This window comes from Atta cephalotes (assembly GCF_000143395.1).
Source record: "Atta cephalotes unplaced genomic scaffold scaffold00048, whole genome shotgun sequence".
NCBI lineage: Eukaryota > Metazoa > Arthropoda > Insecta > Hymenoptera > Formicidae > Atta > Atta cephalotes.
The window spans coordinates 2,237,325-2,255,734 of record NW_012130112.1 but is presented as its reverse complement, the minus strand read 5'-3'; the positions used below and the strand labels follow the sequence as shown (position 1 = coordinate 2,255,734).

At 30.2% G+C, this 18,410-nt stretch overlaps 1 protein-coding gene across 1 annotated transcript in view; it reads right to left on the bottom strand.

Annotated features, from left to right (window-relative positions):
- LOC105622807 (nuclear receptor coactivator 2) overlaps positions 1-18,410 on the bottom strand; it is a 52,999-nt gene that overhangs the window by 23,022 nt on the left and 11,567 nt on the right. Inside the window, 8 exon segments of the mRNA XM_012204217.1 lie at positions 1,646-1,960; positions 2,163-2,496; positions 4,879-5,000; positions 5,907-6,990; positions 9,438-9,667; positions 10,665-11,029; positions 12,127-12,304; positions 12,446-12,562. Coding sequence (XP_012059607.1) covers positions 1,646-1,960; positions 2,163-2,496; positions 4,879-5,000; positions 5,907-6,990; positions 9,438-9,667; positions 10,665-11,029; positions 12,127-12,304; positions 12,446-12,562 — 2,745 coding nt within the window.

Here is an 18,410-nt window from a genome sequence, read left to right as displayed (position 1 = left end):
CTAAATAACTATATTACATACTAAATAATTATATTGTATACTAAAAATATATTATAGTTGAATCTCCGTAAAATTAATCTCAGTAAAAGTCATGTCTTAATCTCCTACATAATAATCGAGTATACGCTCGCATGCGCATTTGTTAACTTTTACAGGAGGTCGATCGGTCCCGACAAATTACTTTATAGAAGTTTTGACTGTATACAGAATATCTGATAATTGTTCTGACGGAGTTCGTGGATGTAGAGCGAATTAAACTGGAACGGAAAGTCCTCTACCATTTTGCAATTTTCGCAATAATTAACAAGATATTAATTGCTAAAAATTGCCGAAAATTGATCTTCAATAATTTTTTACTCAAATACTATTAACTTTATAGAAAAACTGCAAGAAACAAAAATTGTTATTTTCTTCTCCTAAAGCTCTAAGAATTTTTTTAGAATTTCTTCAGAATTTTTTTAATATCGTATTTTCTTATGTTGATAAAAATGAGAAAAAATGCATATTAAAAAATTACTAAAAAAATTCGTAAAGTTCTATGAGAAAAAAATAAACAATTTTCATCTCTTGCAGTTTTTCTATAAAGTTGATAATATTTGAGTAAAAAATTATTGAAGACCATTTTCGGCAATTAATATCTTGTTAACTGGAAAAATTATAAAATGGTAGAAGATCTTTCCATCTCAGTTTAGTTCTACATATCCACAAACTTCGTCAGAATAATTATCAGACGTCCTGTATACTAAATACTAATAATACTAAATGCTTGGAACTACAATCACTAGTCAAAAATGGTGATCGAAATAACCAATAGAAAATTTGTCATTTCGGCTCAGATAAAGGAATTGAGCTACTTTATCTCGATCCACGATCTTATTTTTAAGAGATCTTAAGTCATAAATTGAAAGAGATTAAGACTCATTTGCATCAATGTTCGATTTTAAGCGAGACTTAAAGCTCTATCTATCTCGTTTTAAAATGAAAGAGAAACAGAGATAGAGTTTTAAGCTTTGCTTAAAGTCAAAGTATTGTAAGATTGGTGCAACTGGGCCTAAGTGACAATAATTTCTGTCTTTAAATTGTTTTTGCGCGTCTTTAACCATTAAGTTTAAGCGAATTGGGCAAAACTCAATTCTTACGATCTAAAAGTATAATTAGTATAAGTTCTGGCCGATATAATGTCACTTATATCTTACGATTTACAGTCTCTTAAAGTAAAATTGTGGACCGAGCATTTGGTATATCCAGAGCTTTAGCATCGAGAAGGGGAAGTTATCCTCCAACATAGCGTCATAGACAAAGAGTCTTTGATTATAGCATGTATTGCTCTTCTCAAATCTCCTTAACAATGAAAATTAACAGCACATTAAATAAGAATGCTGATGATCATCTCCAGACTCCAGAGAAAATCAAGGAAGAATCTTCTTCTTTAATTATTTTATTATTTTATTATTTTTTTAATTATTTTTCATTCCTTTTTGCTTAGCAAATTTCCGAACCTGTTTTGTCTTTCTCATTCTAACTATATGAATATCCAATCATTAATGAAAAGAAACTATATACACATATGCAATGTTCTACCTGTAGCGAACAAGTTAAAGTATTAATTTACAATTTTTGTTAAATTAAATTTAATCGTGCTCACCTGACTTAGCATATGACTGAGGTAGGTATTGGTTGGACGAGGTAGTTGTCTCGACTGGCTTTGGAGAGGACGCGCCGACGTCGCGGTCGTCGTAATCGCATTATTATTACCAACTTGCAAACTGCCACCGGTCCAAGGCTGCTGTTGTTGTTGCGGTTGTTGCGGCTGCTGCTGTTGTTGCTGCTGCTGTTGCTGCTGCTGCTGCTGCTGCTGCTGCTGCTGCTGCTGCTGCTGCTGCTGCTGCTGCTGCTGCTGCTGCTGCTGCTGTTGTTGTTGTTGCTGTTTCGGCTGCTGTTTTAAGCGAAGCAGCTTGTCCTAATTAAAAAAATCAATTACAATTATTATTTTAAAAAAGAACCTTGCCCATTTTTATATAAATTCCGATGGAATGAAGAGAAGCCAAAATGTAATTTACGTTCTATTAACTACGCTTGACTCTCATTTGCCGTGTATTTTTTATTTTAGTCGAGTCTTTTGAGTACATATCTTTTTAATAAAAAATTTGTTCAAATCGTACCTGTGGCGTTGCCGATATCTCAGACGCAGAAATCTGTGGAATATTCGTTGGTTGTGGCGGTTGTTTCGCTAACAAAGACGCCAACATTTTATTCTTCTCCCACAGCTTACTCGTTGCGCTATTCGAAGAGCTCGTTCCCGAAGAAGACACCTGCGAGCCGTCCACAGGTCGCTTCACGGCTATGTTCAAATCACCATCCTCTCCTGGCCTCTTCTGGCCTACCTGCGTCGTGTTTCCGAGACCTATATGATCACTTGATTGCGACGGAGATGGTGACGTGGTGTTAAATCCAAGACTCCGTAAAAGAGGGTCGTTATCTCTGTGCTAAAAGCAGAAAAAAGAATGCTTAATTTACATTATCATCCTTTCACCTATATCTTTTCCATTTCCATTTTCCTTCTCTTTCCTTTCTCTTTTTTCATTCATTTAACTAACAGATTTTGGTTCTCTGGCCAATTATATCTTGAAATGAGATAAAAACGAAAGTGAATGATCCTTTTTACACCGTTAAATCGATTAGTATCAAATCAATGCGGATTTTTGATACATCCTTATTTACATCGATCTGTCTCAGAACAGATCAGATTAGGTGACATGAGTCTTCACTGCTTTTCAAGATATAAAATCTCTAATTCTAATTTTAACCTGAACTTAAAAGCAATGGCGAATTTTAATATACGAACCAAAACGAACCAAGCGTTTGCAACACACTGAGATTCTTCGATATCATTTGATACGCATATTAGCTTGATCTGATACTCGTGATTCAGAAATATCAGATCAAAATAATTCGCCAGCGTTTATATCAAGCATATCAAGTGATTTGATACAAATATGGTACTTAATACGCGTATCAAAAATGCTCGGTGTAAACTAGGCTACTGAGTTCACTAATCCTTAGAATCCGGATTATCCAACGTACCGTAAATGTAGATGACTTGGGACAGTGTAGGTAACTTGGAACAGCATGTATTTTTGTTAAATTTAATATAATATCTATGAGTCTCTAAAAGAAGTTTAAGTTTTAATTCCACAATTAAGTGTAGAGTAGCACGTATTGAACAGCACGTTTCTCACAATTCTTCTTACTGCTGCCACTCGTTGCAAGCCGTGGAAGCGAGCAATAGAACGATGGCGCTACGATTTGGGGGAGACAACAAGAGGGATAGATATAGGAGAGAAAGTTAGTTAGAGGTATGTTCTTTTTACATGATTTATCTTTCTTCTTTTTCTGTCCACTAAAAAGAAAAAGAAAAAAGATGAACCGTGCAAAAATTCAAAAAAAACAGAGCCAAGAGGTTTGATGCCTCAGAATCAGGGTTTTATTAATTGTTTATAATTCCACTGATCAAAACCTAGACTTTGCTCACTTTTGTAATTTTTATCTCGTTTTAAGATATACAATCGACATTTACATGCGCGCAAGTGAAAAAGAATCTGCACTTGATTGATGTAATCTAGAGATTTTTAAGTAAGAGATTGGACATCGTTTAGACAATTTCTGATTGGTGCGCCATATTTTTCATTGTACTTAAAATAGAATGAGACAGATACATAAAATAGAATAAGATGATTCTAGAAGTGGATGATTCTAGAAGTTTTGTTCGCGTCACATGCTCCAATATGCTCCTATCATAGCTCCTATTCCAATGCGTTCATTAGAATAGGAACTACTACTGGCAGGAGCATGTTGGGTCTTTTTAGCTGAACTTTTGCATCAGTTCATCTTTCTTCCTCTTCTTTCTTCCTAGAGAAAAAAAGAAGAAAGATAAACTGTAAAAGTTCAGTTAAAAGAAGACTTCATGTGTCATGAGCTTAATGAACGCTGAAAACTAGCCGCCGCAGCCAGCCACCAATCAGAGCCGAATAGACAGCGGATGCGGGTCCTTGATGGGAATTTTTATTCTTATGCTCATGAATCTTTTAAAACATTGAAAAAAATTATCTACAGAACTCTAAAGAATGGGTTTGATAAAGCAAGCTACGTTATTACAATATTTTAAATTATCCACCGGAAATTATTCCTCTTATTTTAATTTTAGAACTAAAAATTCATTTTTAAAATAAAAATAAAAAGTACAACCTCCAATGACTTTGATCTTGACAAATGTTATCCATGATTTTGAATAGCATTCAAGAGGTTTTAGTTGTCGGTCGGACATCTTGCATAATGCTAATGCAGGCGATACTGTAACTTTCAAGACTTATACAATAACTCGAAAAGTACTTAAAAAAAAAGTACTTAATAAAAAATGACTTTATTCTAGTTTTTAAAAGCTTTTAACACCAGCTATTAGATTCTGTCATCAAAAATACAGCGTTCCATTTAAAAAAATTGATTTGACCTTAACCTAACCTAACCTAACCTTGACGTCATCCGAAGTTAAATGAATGTCATCAGTAAATAAATCTTTTTAAACCCTACAACTTTTGTCTCAAATATTTTTCTCAAAAATGCTTTGCTTTCGAAATTAGACAATTTCTAGACTTTTGATACTGTATATTTATTTACATTATCATATTTTGTCCATGTACTGAACTGTCCATAAGATAACTTTGATTTATCTTATAGTTCTTCTTATCTTATCATGCATAATATTTGGAATATTATTTTCATTTTATTCCTTATATTTGATTTGCTTTATGATAAATTATTCTTTCTTATACACAGTTGAGCACCATTATTTTGATTTCTTATTAAAATATAAAACGTACTTGTTGTTCTTGCAACTTTCTCTCTTCGTCTTGATCTTTCATCAGCTGTTGCAGGAGTTCATTTCTTTTCTTCACCCCGGCACGTGTTTCTTCGTCCTCGTCATCATTTTTCTCATTTAATAACTTAAAACACAAAAAAGAAAGAATAATTATGAGAATTAAAAGAAAGGACATCTATTCAATTAGAAATCCGAATACAATTTATACAAAAAAATGCAAAAGTCTTAAAAGAAAAAAATTATGAAATCATAGACCAAAACTATCTTTTTATATTCATAAAATAGTCATTAAATCAATATATTTTGATCATTTCTTCTTCTTATTGATAGTTATATTTTGATCAATGGGTTTTTTTCTCTCCCTTAACAAGCTTTTGCTGAATTTTATTTATAGTTTTAAAAAGATAATTTTTTGCGATTTTGATTATTCATAACTTTCAATAAAAAATTTGTAAAATTGAATTATTATTAAATCAGTAGTTTGCACCATAATTTAAAAATTTTTAATTTTAAATTTTTTATTTATTTCTTAAACATCCATTTTTATTCCATTTAAGATGAGAAAACTATAAATTCAAACTTTTTTTTTAATATTTAAATATATTGAAAAATTATTTTTTAAATTCAAAATATATTAAAAACTAAATATAAAAAACAAAATATATTAAAATATATTAACTTTTTTAATTTTGTCATCAACTACAGTTATGAAAACAATATCTAAGTTCTAAACATCCTCTTTGAAGTACAGAATACAAGTAAACTTCCGCCTTTACATTAAATGATAAAGAAATAAAATTTTGTTTATCTACAACCTCATAATATCAATTGTATAAATTGTACAATCATCTAAAATTTTTGCTTCAGATCCAAATAATTCATTGCTGTAGTCGAGGATTAAATTCATTTTAGTCTTTTTATTTTTTTCTTGATAGAGCATCTCTTTTAAGATATTAATATTTCTAATTTTTTTTCTTATTACAAGATTCTTATTATAAAATCATAGATTAATTAAACACGGTCGACTTACTTGCAATAACATATTATTTCCGAGCGACGATTTAGAGTGCTCCATGCTCGGTTTTGGCATGTTGCTAGGGCTCGTACGCACTTTATTCATACTTTCCGTATGATAGTCGTCTTCGTCCTGCTGGTTCAACAGGATTTTTAATATTCGATGCTTATTCTGATTATCCGAATCGTTGTTTGTATTATCCTGACTATCGTCACTAGCGCTCGGGCCCTTCGTCAATAAGTTTCTGAGCCTACCGGACTCGGTGGACACAACACTATTGTTCTGAGTTTCAACAGCGGCAGTGTTGCTGGTCCTCGTGGTCGCATTGTCCATGGTACCGCCACCACTGTTGCTAGTAGGACATCCACTCTTGTTGCTCTCCTCAGTTCGTTTGACGGTTGTGGTGTTACTACCGACGCCACTGATACCGCTACTGCCGGAACCGCCACCGCCGTTGGTGTTGACATTAGTAGCAGCATTGCTCAATGTAGCCGTCTGTGTCGTTTCCTGAAGAGGACTGAAGGGGAACGAATTACTGAAGGTAGGAGCGATGCAGACTGGATTTGGGCTAAGTCTGTCTATAGGCATTAACGTCGAGTTAGAGAAAGTTCCCTGTGGACTCGGTGGTGTCGGGGATGGCTGGGAAGGTGGTCGTGAGTTTGGTGGCCCGCTTGCTCTCGACTCCGGCCTATCCGTCCACCCGGCACTACTATCCAAGTCCCATGTGGAACTGGGGAAGAGCTCGAATTCCAGGTCCATGTTCCCCGAAAAATGGTTGAACGGATTGCCAGCAGACGTGCTCAGCGACGTTAGGGGGTTGCACGAATCACTGCTACCGCCACTACCACCACCGCCGCTGGCACCCCCCGTGCTAAAGGCGATCGAGTTCGAAGTGGCAGTTGTCACTGCCATACCACGAGCACTGATACCACTCACTTGACCGTTCAGATGCGCGACGGACATCAGCGGGCCACCCACGTTATTGTTATTATTACCGTTATTATTATTACTATTATTCGCACAACGGTTGCTAGAGTGTCCTGAGCACACTTTGTTGTTGGAAAGCTGACCACCCTCGATAGGCATTAAGTCATTGTCCCTATTATGGGCAAGAAAAACAAAGTAACACATGAATTTGCCAGTTAGCTGCATCTCTTTAATCTAAGACTAAGCGTAATTTATAAAAATCATATATACTATTATTCCACATCAGCTTGGTCGTCTCTCTTCAAAAGTAATTTATTTTTGCGTTATTTTGTAGCTTTAAGTAAGAACAGCATCTAAATCTTAGCTTAAGAAATTTTTATATGTATTGCGATCAGTCCTGTCTAGCAGACTTGCAGAATAAAACTGTCATATAATTGCTATAGAATATATTACATTCATTTTTATAAAAAATGATTATTTTAGATCTAATATTTTTAATATTCTTATAGATATCATAATTTTAATTATGAATTTAATTATTCTACATATTCAATACAATGGAAAACAAAAATGTTATCTAGAAATATGTTATCTAGAAATGTTATCTTTATTTAGGTGTGAAGAATAATAAATTTCTCCCTTTACAAATTTCAATGCGCCTTCTTTCAATTAATCAATTAAAGGAACTGATCAATTGAAAGAAGATGCATTGAAATTTATAAAGGACTAGTCAGTCAGAAAAAAGAAGAAAGATGCAGTTTAATCTTACTACATCACACAAAAATAGTTTCTTTTTTATTATACGTCTTGCCATATTTAATTAATTTACTAGAACTCATTTATTCTATCTAGAAAAAAAATAATTAAGCTATTACGAAATCTATCTAAACTGATGTGTATGCTGAATTAAGATTTATTAACAAACAGATGCCATTGTATTTATTACACATATTTCCAAGCATGATTTAAATATACAGAATTAAAAACAGAAAACATTCTGAACTTATGTTAGAATTTTATTCGTGCAAAAATATTAGCGCAAATGTGATTTGTTTTGTTCTCAATATTAATTTCCGTTAAATGCATAAATGCGGGATTACATGTATAAGCAATTCTTATGAAGTATAAACATCTCACTGATTAATACATTAAGTAATTAATAACATTAAGTATACAATATTAAGTATACATAAATATCAGATTTTTTTTTAATGTATATAATTCACTAAGATCTTTAAATCTGCGTAAAGATTGACTTGAATAATTTTCTTTATATTGTTTAAGAAAAATAAATACAACTGTGCTAAAAATAATTAATAAGTTAAAATCAAATTTAACTTTAAAAAAAAACTTAATAAAATGCTATGGGTATACAATACATATTTTAATTACATGTATCCTAAGTTTTAGAAAAAGTTTTATTTTTCAATAAAATATTAAAACTTACTCGGAAAGATCTCGAGTAAAACATCTAATAAATTTCTCGAAGCATGAGTACAGTAACAAGCAAATGTGTGCTTAAAAGCCCTCACCATATCCATATAAACATCATTATCATCATCAAAAATAAATTACATAAATAAATCACGTGTAATATGACAATGTTAGATCTGAGCAAAGTTAATATGTGGCGGATGTTGTCGAGTTTAAACATTTAAAGCAAACTGAAATACATATATAACTACTAGGTTACGGTGAAAGACAATTGTTCAAGAGTGGCCAGATCTCCAACACCAATAAGAAACCGTATTAATGTACATGCAAATGTTGTGCCCTTTGCAAATTCATTGCAAACCAAATATGTACTATAATACTATGAAACATAAAAAAACTTCCTGATTTAATGATCTGAAATTAATAAATTGGTGCAAATAAAAGATGTGAACTGTACATAAGCAATTACACCCTTTCTCTTTTCTAAAACTTAATCGTATTAGGAATCAAGATAATTAATTAAAATATTTATTTTTATATTTAACTGTTGTGCAGAGATATTTGAACAATTTTGTTACCAAAAATATAATTTATTTACAAACTAAAAATTTTATTTCATTATAATCCATTTCTTTTTAGAAATAATTTTTTATTGTTCCATAATGTATTTCATATATTAAATTAAATGCAATAAAAATATGTCACTTTTGTGCTCGAAAAAAAAAACGTTAGTGCTAAAAGAATTAAAAATTATTTATATATATTAAAGAAAGGTGCAAATTGAAGCATCAAACTAGGTGATATAAAATATAAAAATCCACCAAAAATTAAGTGGAATTAAAAAATTGTAATTAAAATAGAATATTAAATCAATAAGTGTCCTCATTAGATAAGCTTATCTTAGATAAGAAATTATGTGAAAATTTGTTAAATTTTTAATATCAAAAGAAATATTCTCATTCTATTTCGATTTACAAATTATTTTTTTATATCAAATTTTATTAGAATATCTTTTTCGTGTGAAATATAATATAATAATATATAATAAGATTATTTCAATTTTTATGTACTTTTCAATATGCGTAATAACTTATTTAGAGTTTATCATTCAAAATTGAGAATTAAAGAATAATAATAATTCTCTGTAATGCTATTAAAATTATTAAAAAATAAAAGCAAACTTACCCAATAATAGAATTAGTTGCCATCATGAAATCAAATGCGTCCTGTGTATTCAAAGCCGCTTTGAAAAATTTTGACTTTGTTTGTATCTTAAGGAACTTATCAGGACTAATGCGCAGTCGATAAACATCGCTCGTATTTTCTCCGACTTGGACCGTATCACTCAAATGCTTCATGAGTGTACTGCGATCATGAGGGTGACACAAGTCCTTAATCGCTGTGCCTACCAGGTCCTGCAATAAAAAACGCGTTTGTCAATACTTTTCAGTAACCGGCTTTGAGATATGGAAAGAAGACATACATCTAAAAAAATAGAAAAAAATAATTTTAAATATTAGATGTAGTAAAAAGAAATCCATTATTTTTGCATGAAATTGAATGGAAAAATGGATTTCTTTTTACTACACCTAATAGATTGTTATAGAAATCGATTAGAAGTAGATTTTAAGATAAATTATTTTAGTATAAGGATGGAAATTTTATGAAGAGCATCAGTTAGGACATTACTGGTTTATTATTTATTTTTTAATAACATTGAAAATATTCTCATTTTTGGTCAAAATTTCGTCTTTTAATATAAATATATTAATATAAATATTTTAATATAAAATTTTAATATATATTATTTAGAAGGAATATTAAACATAACAATTAACAATTAGCTTTTGTCCTTCATATTTTTTAAATTGTTTTATTCAATTGAGTTTTATGTTTTAATTTGATAAAATAATTTCAATAGTAAAAATAATTAATTCTATTGTCTACCGATAAATATGTAGCATAATGACAATTATAACTACGCAAAAAGATAACGATGCTTTTTAAAGCTGTTGGAAAATGTATTACTAAATTTTCACCATCAATCATATTTAATCTTTTGGTAGCTGAAATAAATAACAACGGCAGACAAATGTGATTAATTTCATTATTTCAACAAAAAAGAAAGACAATATTGTAATTACTAAATGCATTAAATAAAGATTACAAAAGCGCACTCTTACGTTTCTTCTTTTAAAAAATAATTTATACTACAATCAAATCATAAAAAAATTCTCGTCTTATTCAAGGTACGAAGAGTTCTTCGTATTTCTTCATATTTTATCATTTTATGTAATAAATTTATGTAATAATTCGATTCGAAATTTATGTAATAATATCGAAATATAATACTACATATCAGAATAAGTAAACAGTATAATAATGATGTGACATTGCTCTATGCATCTTTACCTTGTTTAGGTACTTGGAGTAAGTAGGGGATAACCAACTGATGTCGACCGCGATTATTTTCCCAGTGGTATCCAATCTGACGGTGAATTGCTCAACGGGACCAATGAGCTTCTCGTTCGATGGTATTCTACGCGCTACGCACATCACGCAAGGAACAATGTCTGACGATTCGGAGGATACATCACCACTCTCAAGACGATCAGCGTTACTGGGCAGAAGAGCAGAACTGATTTGCATAGATTCGTATTTCGATACTCGTTGTTGCTTCTCTTCCATAGTCTGATCTTTATCATCGGGAGGCTTCACTAAGAAGCGGCAATTAAAGGTGCGATTCCTGGTTTGAGGCTGTGGTTCGCTGGTCCAGCCTAGAATGTGTAAACTCAAGTGTTTTTTTAAACGATCACATAATACTGAATTGAATAATCGCAAGTAAAAATTTTCATAATTTTTGTAATTATATAAAATGTGTAGTATACAAAGATCCCGAAATTCACAAATCAAAATACTACAGTAAAAAAGTTATTTGTAAATTTTTATTTTAAGCAATAATTTTTGAGATAATAAGAATTTAAATTTAATTAATTATAGACTACATGTAGACAGTTACCTGTGAGTTTTTTAGTAAGCGCGCCGAAGTGTGAGCTCACTAATACTACCGCATGTGCAACTCATGGACAGGTGGCCATCAAAACATAGTCTGTAATTAGCTATATTTAAATCCTTATTACCTCAAAATTATTGCTTGAGAAATAAATATTTACAAATAACTTTTTTACTTAATTTCTCGAAAACTTTCTTGCTGTGATATTTTAATTGAATGCAAACACTTTGCATATATTAGTCTAAAAATTTTCTAAAAATTTGGAATACGTTCGTCAATATAAACAAATCTTGTATTATTTTGATTGGTGCCAAATAAAGTTTAAAAGAAGCTAAACTTTATTTTAAAAAATTTAATTAATATATCAAGATCTCAAACAAGATCTTCTTAAGAAAAAAATTACATTAAAAAATTTGTCAAAGAAAATGCATTTGAAATTCAAAGCAATTTTTATAAAACATCTTTCATCACAATAATAATTTCACCAATTATAAATTAGAGATGCATTTTGAAGAATGTAAAAATAAAAATTATAGTTGGCTCAAATTATTGCAATTAAAAATATAGCTATATGAAATAATATAGAAAGTACTATGTGAAAGAATAACTAATGTATCAAAAATATTACTCCTAGAATCTGTGAAAATTACTCACAACAAGAAGGATAAGAATAATTGTGCGAAGAAATTGAAAAACGAATCGCGGACCCCAAGGAAGAGAGTTATTTATGAATTGAAAAAGTAAATTACCCATGACCTACTGATTATGTCTATCTACAATCTACCCTGCGAGTGTCGCTACCCCGTATAGGAAAAAAAATGTGCCGCGCGCGCGCGTGTGTGAAACAATTAAGATACGTACCTAAAGACATGGGTAATAAACTAGGCATGAAGGTGTTGTGATCTCCATGATGAATGATGTTGTAAATATCTTTTCCGAGCACATCGTCCTTCGTATAGTTTATGTACTGCGTTATGTTATCCGTAACGTACTCCACACGGCCCTCCGTATTTACAACAAATAGAAAGCCATCTAGCGCCTGCAAAGAAGAGATACGACGTCGTTGTAGCAATTACGAAGTGACGGTCCGCGACTTTTAAAAGAATCACAAAGGATGCAATTTGCTTTCCTGTTTGACGGTAATTAACTATGAATCTCATCTGCTAATTTCGATATGTACCTCAAGTAAGATAGGACCAACTTGATCGTTGGACAATATGTTGGGATTCGAAGAGGACACTTCTCCTTGTTGTACGGCATGACTATTGGAACCCTCTTGTTGCCTAAAGTGCCGAATCTGTGGAGCAAAAAAGAAAATAATTCTATGTATCAACATTAAAAGAAAATTATTTATACGCAACATTGCTGAAGTTGATTTAAAAGAAATCGAAACGTTCAGACATCAACCAACACATCAATTAGTTTTTACTTGATCTAATGTGAAATTATGTGTCAATTATATATTGCAATTTATATAATATAATTGCACTCTAACTGCACTGTATTAATGCTCTCATTATCCGGTTATTAACAAATTCAATTAATAAGCAATTTAATATTACCACGAATAGGAGCGGCTAAAGTTGTCAAAAATAGAGAAAAAAGTAAGTTTTATTCTCGAAAAAGTGAGAAAATAATGAGTCGATAAAAAAATGAATCTTCTTAAGATTAAAAAATAAGTGTTTCTGATTAAAAAATGTGAAAATTTGAATTTTTTTTCAGTATCTTCTCAAAAAATTAAATTTTCGAAATAAAATCAATAAAGTTTGTAGCAGAATATGTATATGAAAACTGCTTTTGTACAAAATTAAACTTAACATACATCGATTGTTAAACCATTATGAAAAAAAAATGTTCACTCCTTATCCTTATTATTACAATAATGATAATAAAACAAATTTTTTATCATAATTTTTTTTCTATTTTTCTAATCCACAAAAAATTATGAAAAAAATCAATGATGTTCTGATACTAAAAATTACTAATAAATAGTGTTTCATCAAGATTAAGAAATTCAAGAAATCTTGTCTTGATTTTGTTTTGAATCAAGACAAGATCAAAACAAGAAATTGGAAATTAATTTCAAGACAAGAAATTGTTATCAAGACTAAGATTTCTTGACAATAAGTCAAGAAATTTCTTGAAATTTTTTGAATTTTTGTCATAATTTTTATTTTTAATATTTTATTATTTTAATATTTTATTATTTCATTTCTGATTTGAAAAGTTTTGAATAAGTTAGATTTCAACATTTCCAGTTATATTTATTGGTATTTAACAGATTATATAATATAGAAATGTATATTCATATATTTTCATTAAATAGCAAAACAGCATACGAGAGATTATTGAAAAAGTGAAGTCCCTGATCTAATTAAATCATATTCATTGATATTTCCTTATTGTATCAGATATTAACCTTTATATTTATGTAAAGGAATATATATAAAATCAATATTGCAAGATTATTGGCAAAAGTATATTATGTATAAACATTTGCGTACTTCATTTACTTCTACTAATAGTATCAATTAAATCAGGAATGATTAAAATATATAGTAAAATATATTATAATAAATATAATAACTATAATAATATATTATAATAAATATAATAACTATAATAATAAATATAATAATAATTATTATTATATCTAATAATCTCAGGAATCTCTAATAATCTGAAATAATTACATTTGGCAGTAACTTCAAGATATTCAAAATGATAATTTGAGAAATATTTGTAATCTTTAATATTTGTACATAATAGACATTATAGGCACACTTTTAAACCATGAATTTAAACATAATAAATTATGAGATGATTCGGCATACAATTTGTTTCTATGTTTTCTTATTATCTCTTACGACGTAAGAGTCAAAGAACCACAAGGGATTTGCATAAAAATCAAGAAATTTCAAGAAATTCAAAATTCTTTAATTTAAGATAAGAAATACAATGTCAAGAAATGGTTAAGACAAGAAAAACGAAATTGCTTATCCTTGAAAATCAAAACAAGACAAGAAATGCTCTTCAAGATACGAAATCTTATCTTGAAGAAACTAGTAATAAAAAATACTGGAAAATATTCCTGGTATTTTTCACAGATTTATAAAAGAAATTCTAATTTTTAAAAAGAATTTTTAGAAGTTTATAAATGTCAATTATAAAATGTGTACATAATGAAGTCACATTTTTGCGCAAAACTTGAAAAAATTTCATCACAATTTTTTTCATCGAGGTATTTAAGTTTTTATAAAACGAAACAATTGCGAAACAATTGCGAAACAATTGCGCGTTCCTGAATTTATGAACAGTAATGTATACCACACGAAAAAATGAGAAAAGTGAGTCGAACCCCATGTCTACAGATACTAATGAATATCTTTACACTGTAAAAAATTGATTGCGAAAAATATAATTATATTTAACAGAGATTCAAACCTGGGTCATCAAGAAGAGAACATTGCGAATACACATTGCTATTCTAAGGTATAGGGTAACACTAAGAAAATAATTATATAGAATTTCTGTAATTTTAATATCAAAGAAACCATGAAGGCTTCCTTTTCACATGTGCCTCACTAAATAAAGCGTCGCTCGACACGTGCATCCGGTAACGTACAAATGCCATCTACGATATATAGTTCTACTAAGAATCGACAAATTTCACTATTTTGCCAAAGATCGATAACCAATCAAAATTTCTTAAAAAAAAAAAATAAATAAATAAATGAAAAATAAATAAATCATCAAATCTATCCTTTCTGCAGATCTCTTTTAGAAACCGAAGGAAAGTTAATGCGCAAACGTAAAAAAAAATCATTAGAATTTTGAGTGGTCAGAAACTGCTTTTTCCGTCAGCCGAGAAGCTGGAGATGAGAGAGGTAGCAATCGTCAAAACACAGACTACCTGTGTCTTGAAAACACTTTACAAAACATCCGAGCTCATCACAAAGGATATACGACTATATTTTTATTTCTCGATTGCGCGAGAGATATCAGTGAAACAAGAGACGGTATATCACGCTAGATATGAGACAAATAATCCACTCGGCTGGGTATGAGCTTATTGTCACGCACATTTGTTTTTTTTCGCACGTAACACTTACGACGATACGGATTTGTCGCGCTGGTTACGGCACGAAGATAATTAACAGTTTCACGACGAAATGATGCGCAAGCAAATGCAGATAGTAGAAAAATACGCGATATATCAATGGAGAAGCGACAAAAGAATCATCAAGTTACATATAACAGCGCGACATAATTAACAATTGATGATTAAAACCAGTAAAAAATACACTGAAAAATAGTCTCGTAACAGTTATCAAATATTGAATAAAGTAATTTCAATCAAATGTTCAATTAATATAATCAAGAATAATTTTTCAAATATTTTGTAAATTTTTCAAATAATAAAATATAACTAACCGTTTGGTATAATAATTACTATATATTTAGAAAAAGAAAATTATTTTTGATAATATTATAAAAATTATATTTTGATAATATGATAACTGAACATTTTTGATTAAAAATATTTTGCTCAACATTTGATAATTATTCCCAGATTCTTTTTTCAATTACAATTAACAATTTAACAAAAGAATGCAACGAGATAATAATATGACAAATGCATAAGACAAAACAATAAAATAAAAATAAGTATATAAATAAGTATATAAATAAGTATATAAATTTACATTTACAGCTTTAAAATTGATCTGATATTTTTGAAGGTTAAAGAATCTCTAGTATTTCATACAACTCCTGTAGCTCTTTTAAAAATGTTTACTCCATTTAAATTAATTTTTTATTTTGATTTTATAATGAATTAAATTTTTAAATATAATTACTTAACTTAATTTGGATTATTCTCAACTTTGCTGCAGAGAAAAACAAATCGCAGTTATTTTTCAATTAAAGAATAACAACAATTATAAAAGATTAAAATCAAAATTTATTAAACTCTAAGATTAGATAATAAGAAATTTTTATTTAAAAAAAAAAGAAATAGTTGAATACATTTACGAAAGTATTTAGAGAACTTAAAATACCAAAATTTATCAAATAACGTAATGAAAAATTTTTATGAAATACTACGAAGAGTTGTGAAGCACCTTTTTTAGTAGAATGTTACTTTTAGAACTTAACTCATTATAAATAAATGGCTATATTAAAAATTCATCCCATTTTATTTATTTAAACTTTTAAACTTCATTATTCCTTCATGACAAGTCTGAAAAAATCATGAGATCTTACTATCGGATCTCATTTAAATTGAACGAGAAAGTGACGTAACGAAAAAATCAGGACCTCTCTTCCATATAAATTTTAGATGTTCGAAAATGTCACGATTTAAAAATGTTCATGCAATTGCGCTGAGAAAGGAACGCTTAGATCTTAATTCGGGTCATCCTTATGTATTCCTACTTTCGTCGAAGAGAAGAAACGTCGCCGCTTCTCGGTACGCGGGACCGAAATTTATTTTACTGAGTGAAGGGCTAAACTGACTATGTGTACGAACCCGAGAAGAATGAATCGAAAGTGCATGCACACGTATGCGTGCGTGTGCCCCGCTCAGTTTTTGTGCTGTATACACAGTCCATTAGCCGTGTCGCGCGCGCGCGTCTGTTATTCATCATTGCATCATACTGCTAACGAAACAACGACACCGCTTCAGAGAGGAACTTAGGAAGTCGGATCCGTGCCCGAAGAAAGTCGTTGCCCAAATGTAACACACGGCGAAAGCCCACGTAACTCGAAAACTCGTCAAACATGCCCGAGCTCAGAGTCGTAAAACGCGTGCTATCACTTGGTACTTTATACACACATAATACAAGGTAAATGTCTCAATAATTGAATGTGCTCAGTGATTAAAAAATCAATGTAATTATAAATATTAACATTTTTCAATAACAGCAAGAATGCCAAATTAAAAAGAAGATTAAAATTTTGTATAAATAATAAATAATAAAAATGTATAACTCGATTGTCATTGCAAAAAAAATTATTCATTTCGAGCTTCGCAGAGACAGTCATACTTTTATTTATCTCTTCTCATTATCTTAAGTAAAACATATAATGTGACAATTAGTCTACATTAGTCTACATTTTCAAAATTTTTTAAATATTACTAATACCTCGTTATTAGTTCAGTCATTAGGATATTTACAAAGTGAGTAATGCTTTTAGTTGTTATTTCGATTGAGAATTTTGCAGAGAATAAAAAATATTTTGCAGCATGCTCTACAAATCGAACAATGTAGAATCAATCATTCAAATCAAGATTCTTATCGCGCGATAAATTTATAAAAATATATTATTACGTCTTCTTATTTCTTCTGGAAAGAATTATTTCATGACAGAGAGGAAAAAAGCGTCCAGATGATAGCTCTAATGTATGCTGGTTACGCAGCATTAAATTGTCGTTTACGATCAGTGACGTAATTACATCACGCAATGCTATCACCGTTGAAGAATCGAGATACTTTCTCCTCATTAAAAAGATCGCGTCCTACGGGAAAGAATGAGAAATGATTCTAGGCGCGTTTAAAGATTACCTCTCCTTTGTTTCTATCAACCGCGCAGCTTCATTATCATTCTCGACGCAATTTGAAGAAACGGCATAAAAGCGCAAATAAAGCGCACTAGACTGTACACCGGGTGTCCAAGCAAAAATGAGATATTCCCTTTTCCTTTAAAAATGTATTTTTTAATAAAATGAAAAAATTACAGATTTTTCTGTACTGTATTTGAAAATAGTACATAGTTTCATTTATTTAAAATTTAAAAAATTATTTCAATAAGTTGACGCGTGTTTAAAAAACAAAGGAGAAAATTTTTATTTAACTATCAAATTGTATTGTTAAACATAAATATTGAACTATTTCATATATAACATATATATAATCCGTATATTACATTCATTTTTATACGAAAAGTGTAAATTTCACTTTTTGTAAAGACTCGATACATTCTTAACGGGAATGGAGAGAAAGAGAGAGAGAGAGAGAGAGAGAGAGAGAGAGAGAGAGAAGAGGTAGTATAGTAAGTAGGACAACTATTTTATTCTTAGAGACATCGATACTAATGTACGAATGCGAGGGAGGGACACAAACACGAATCCTTGCTCGGTTAGG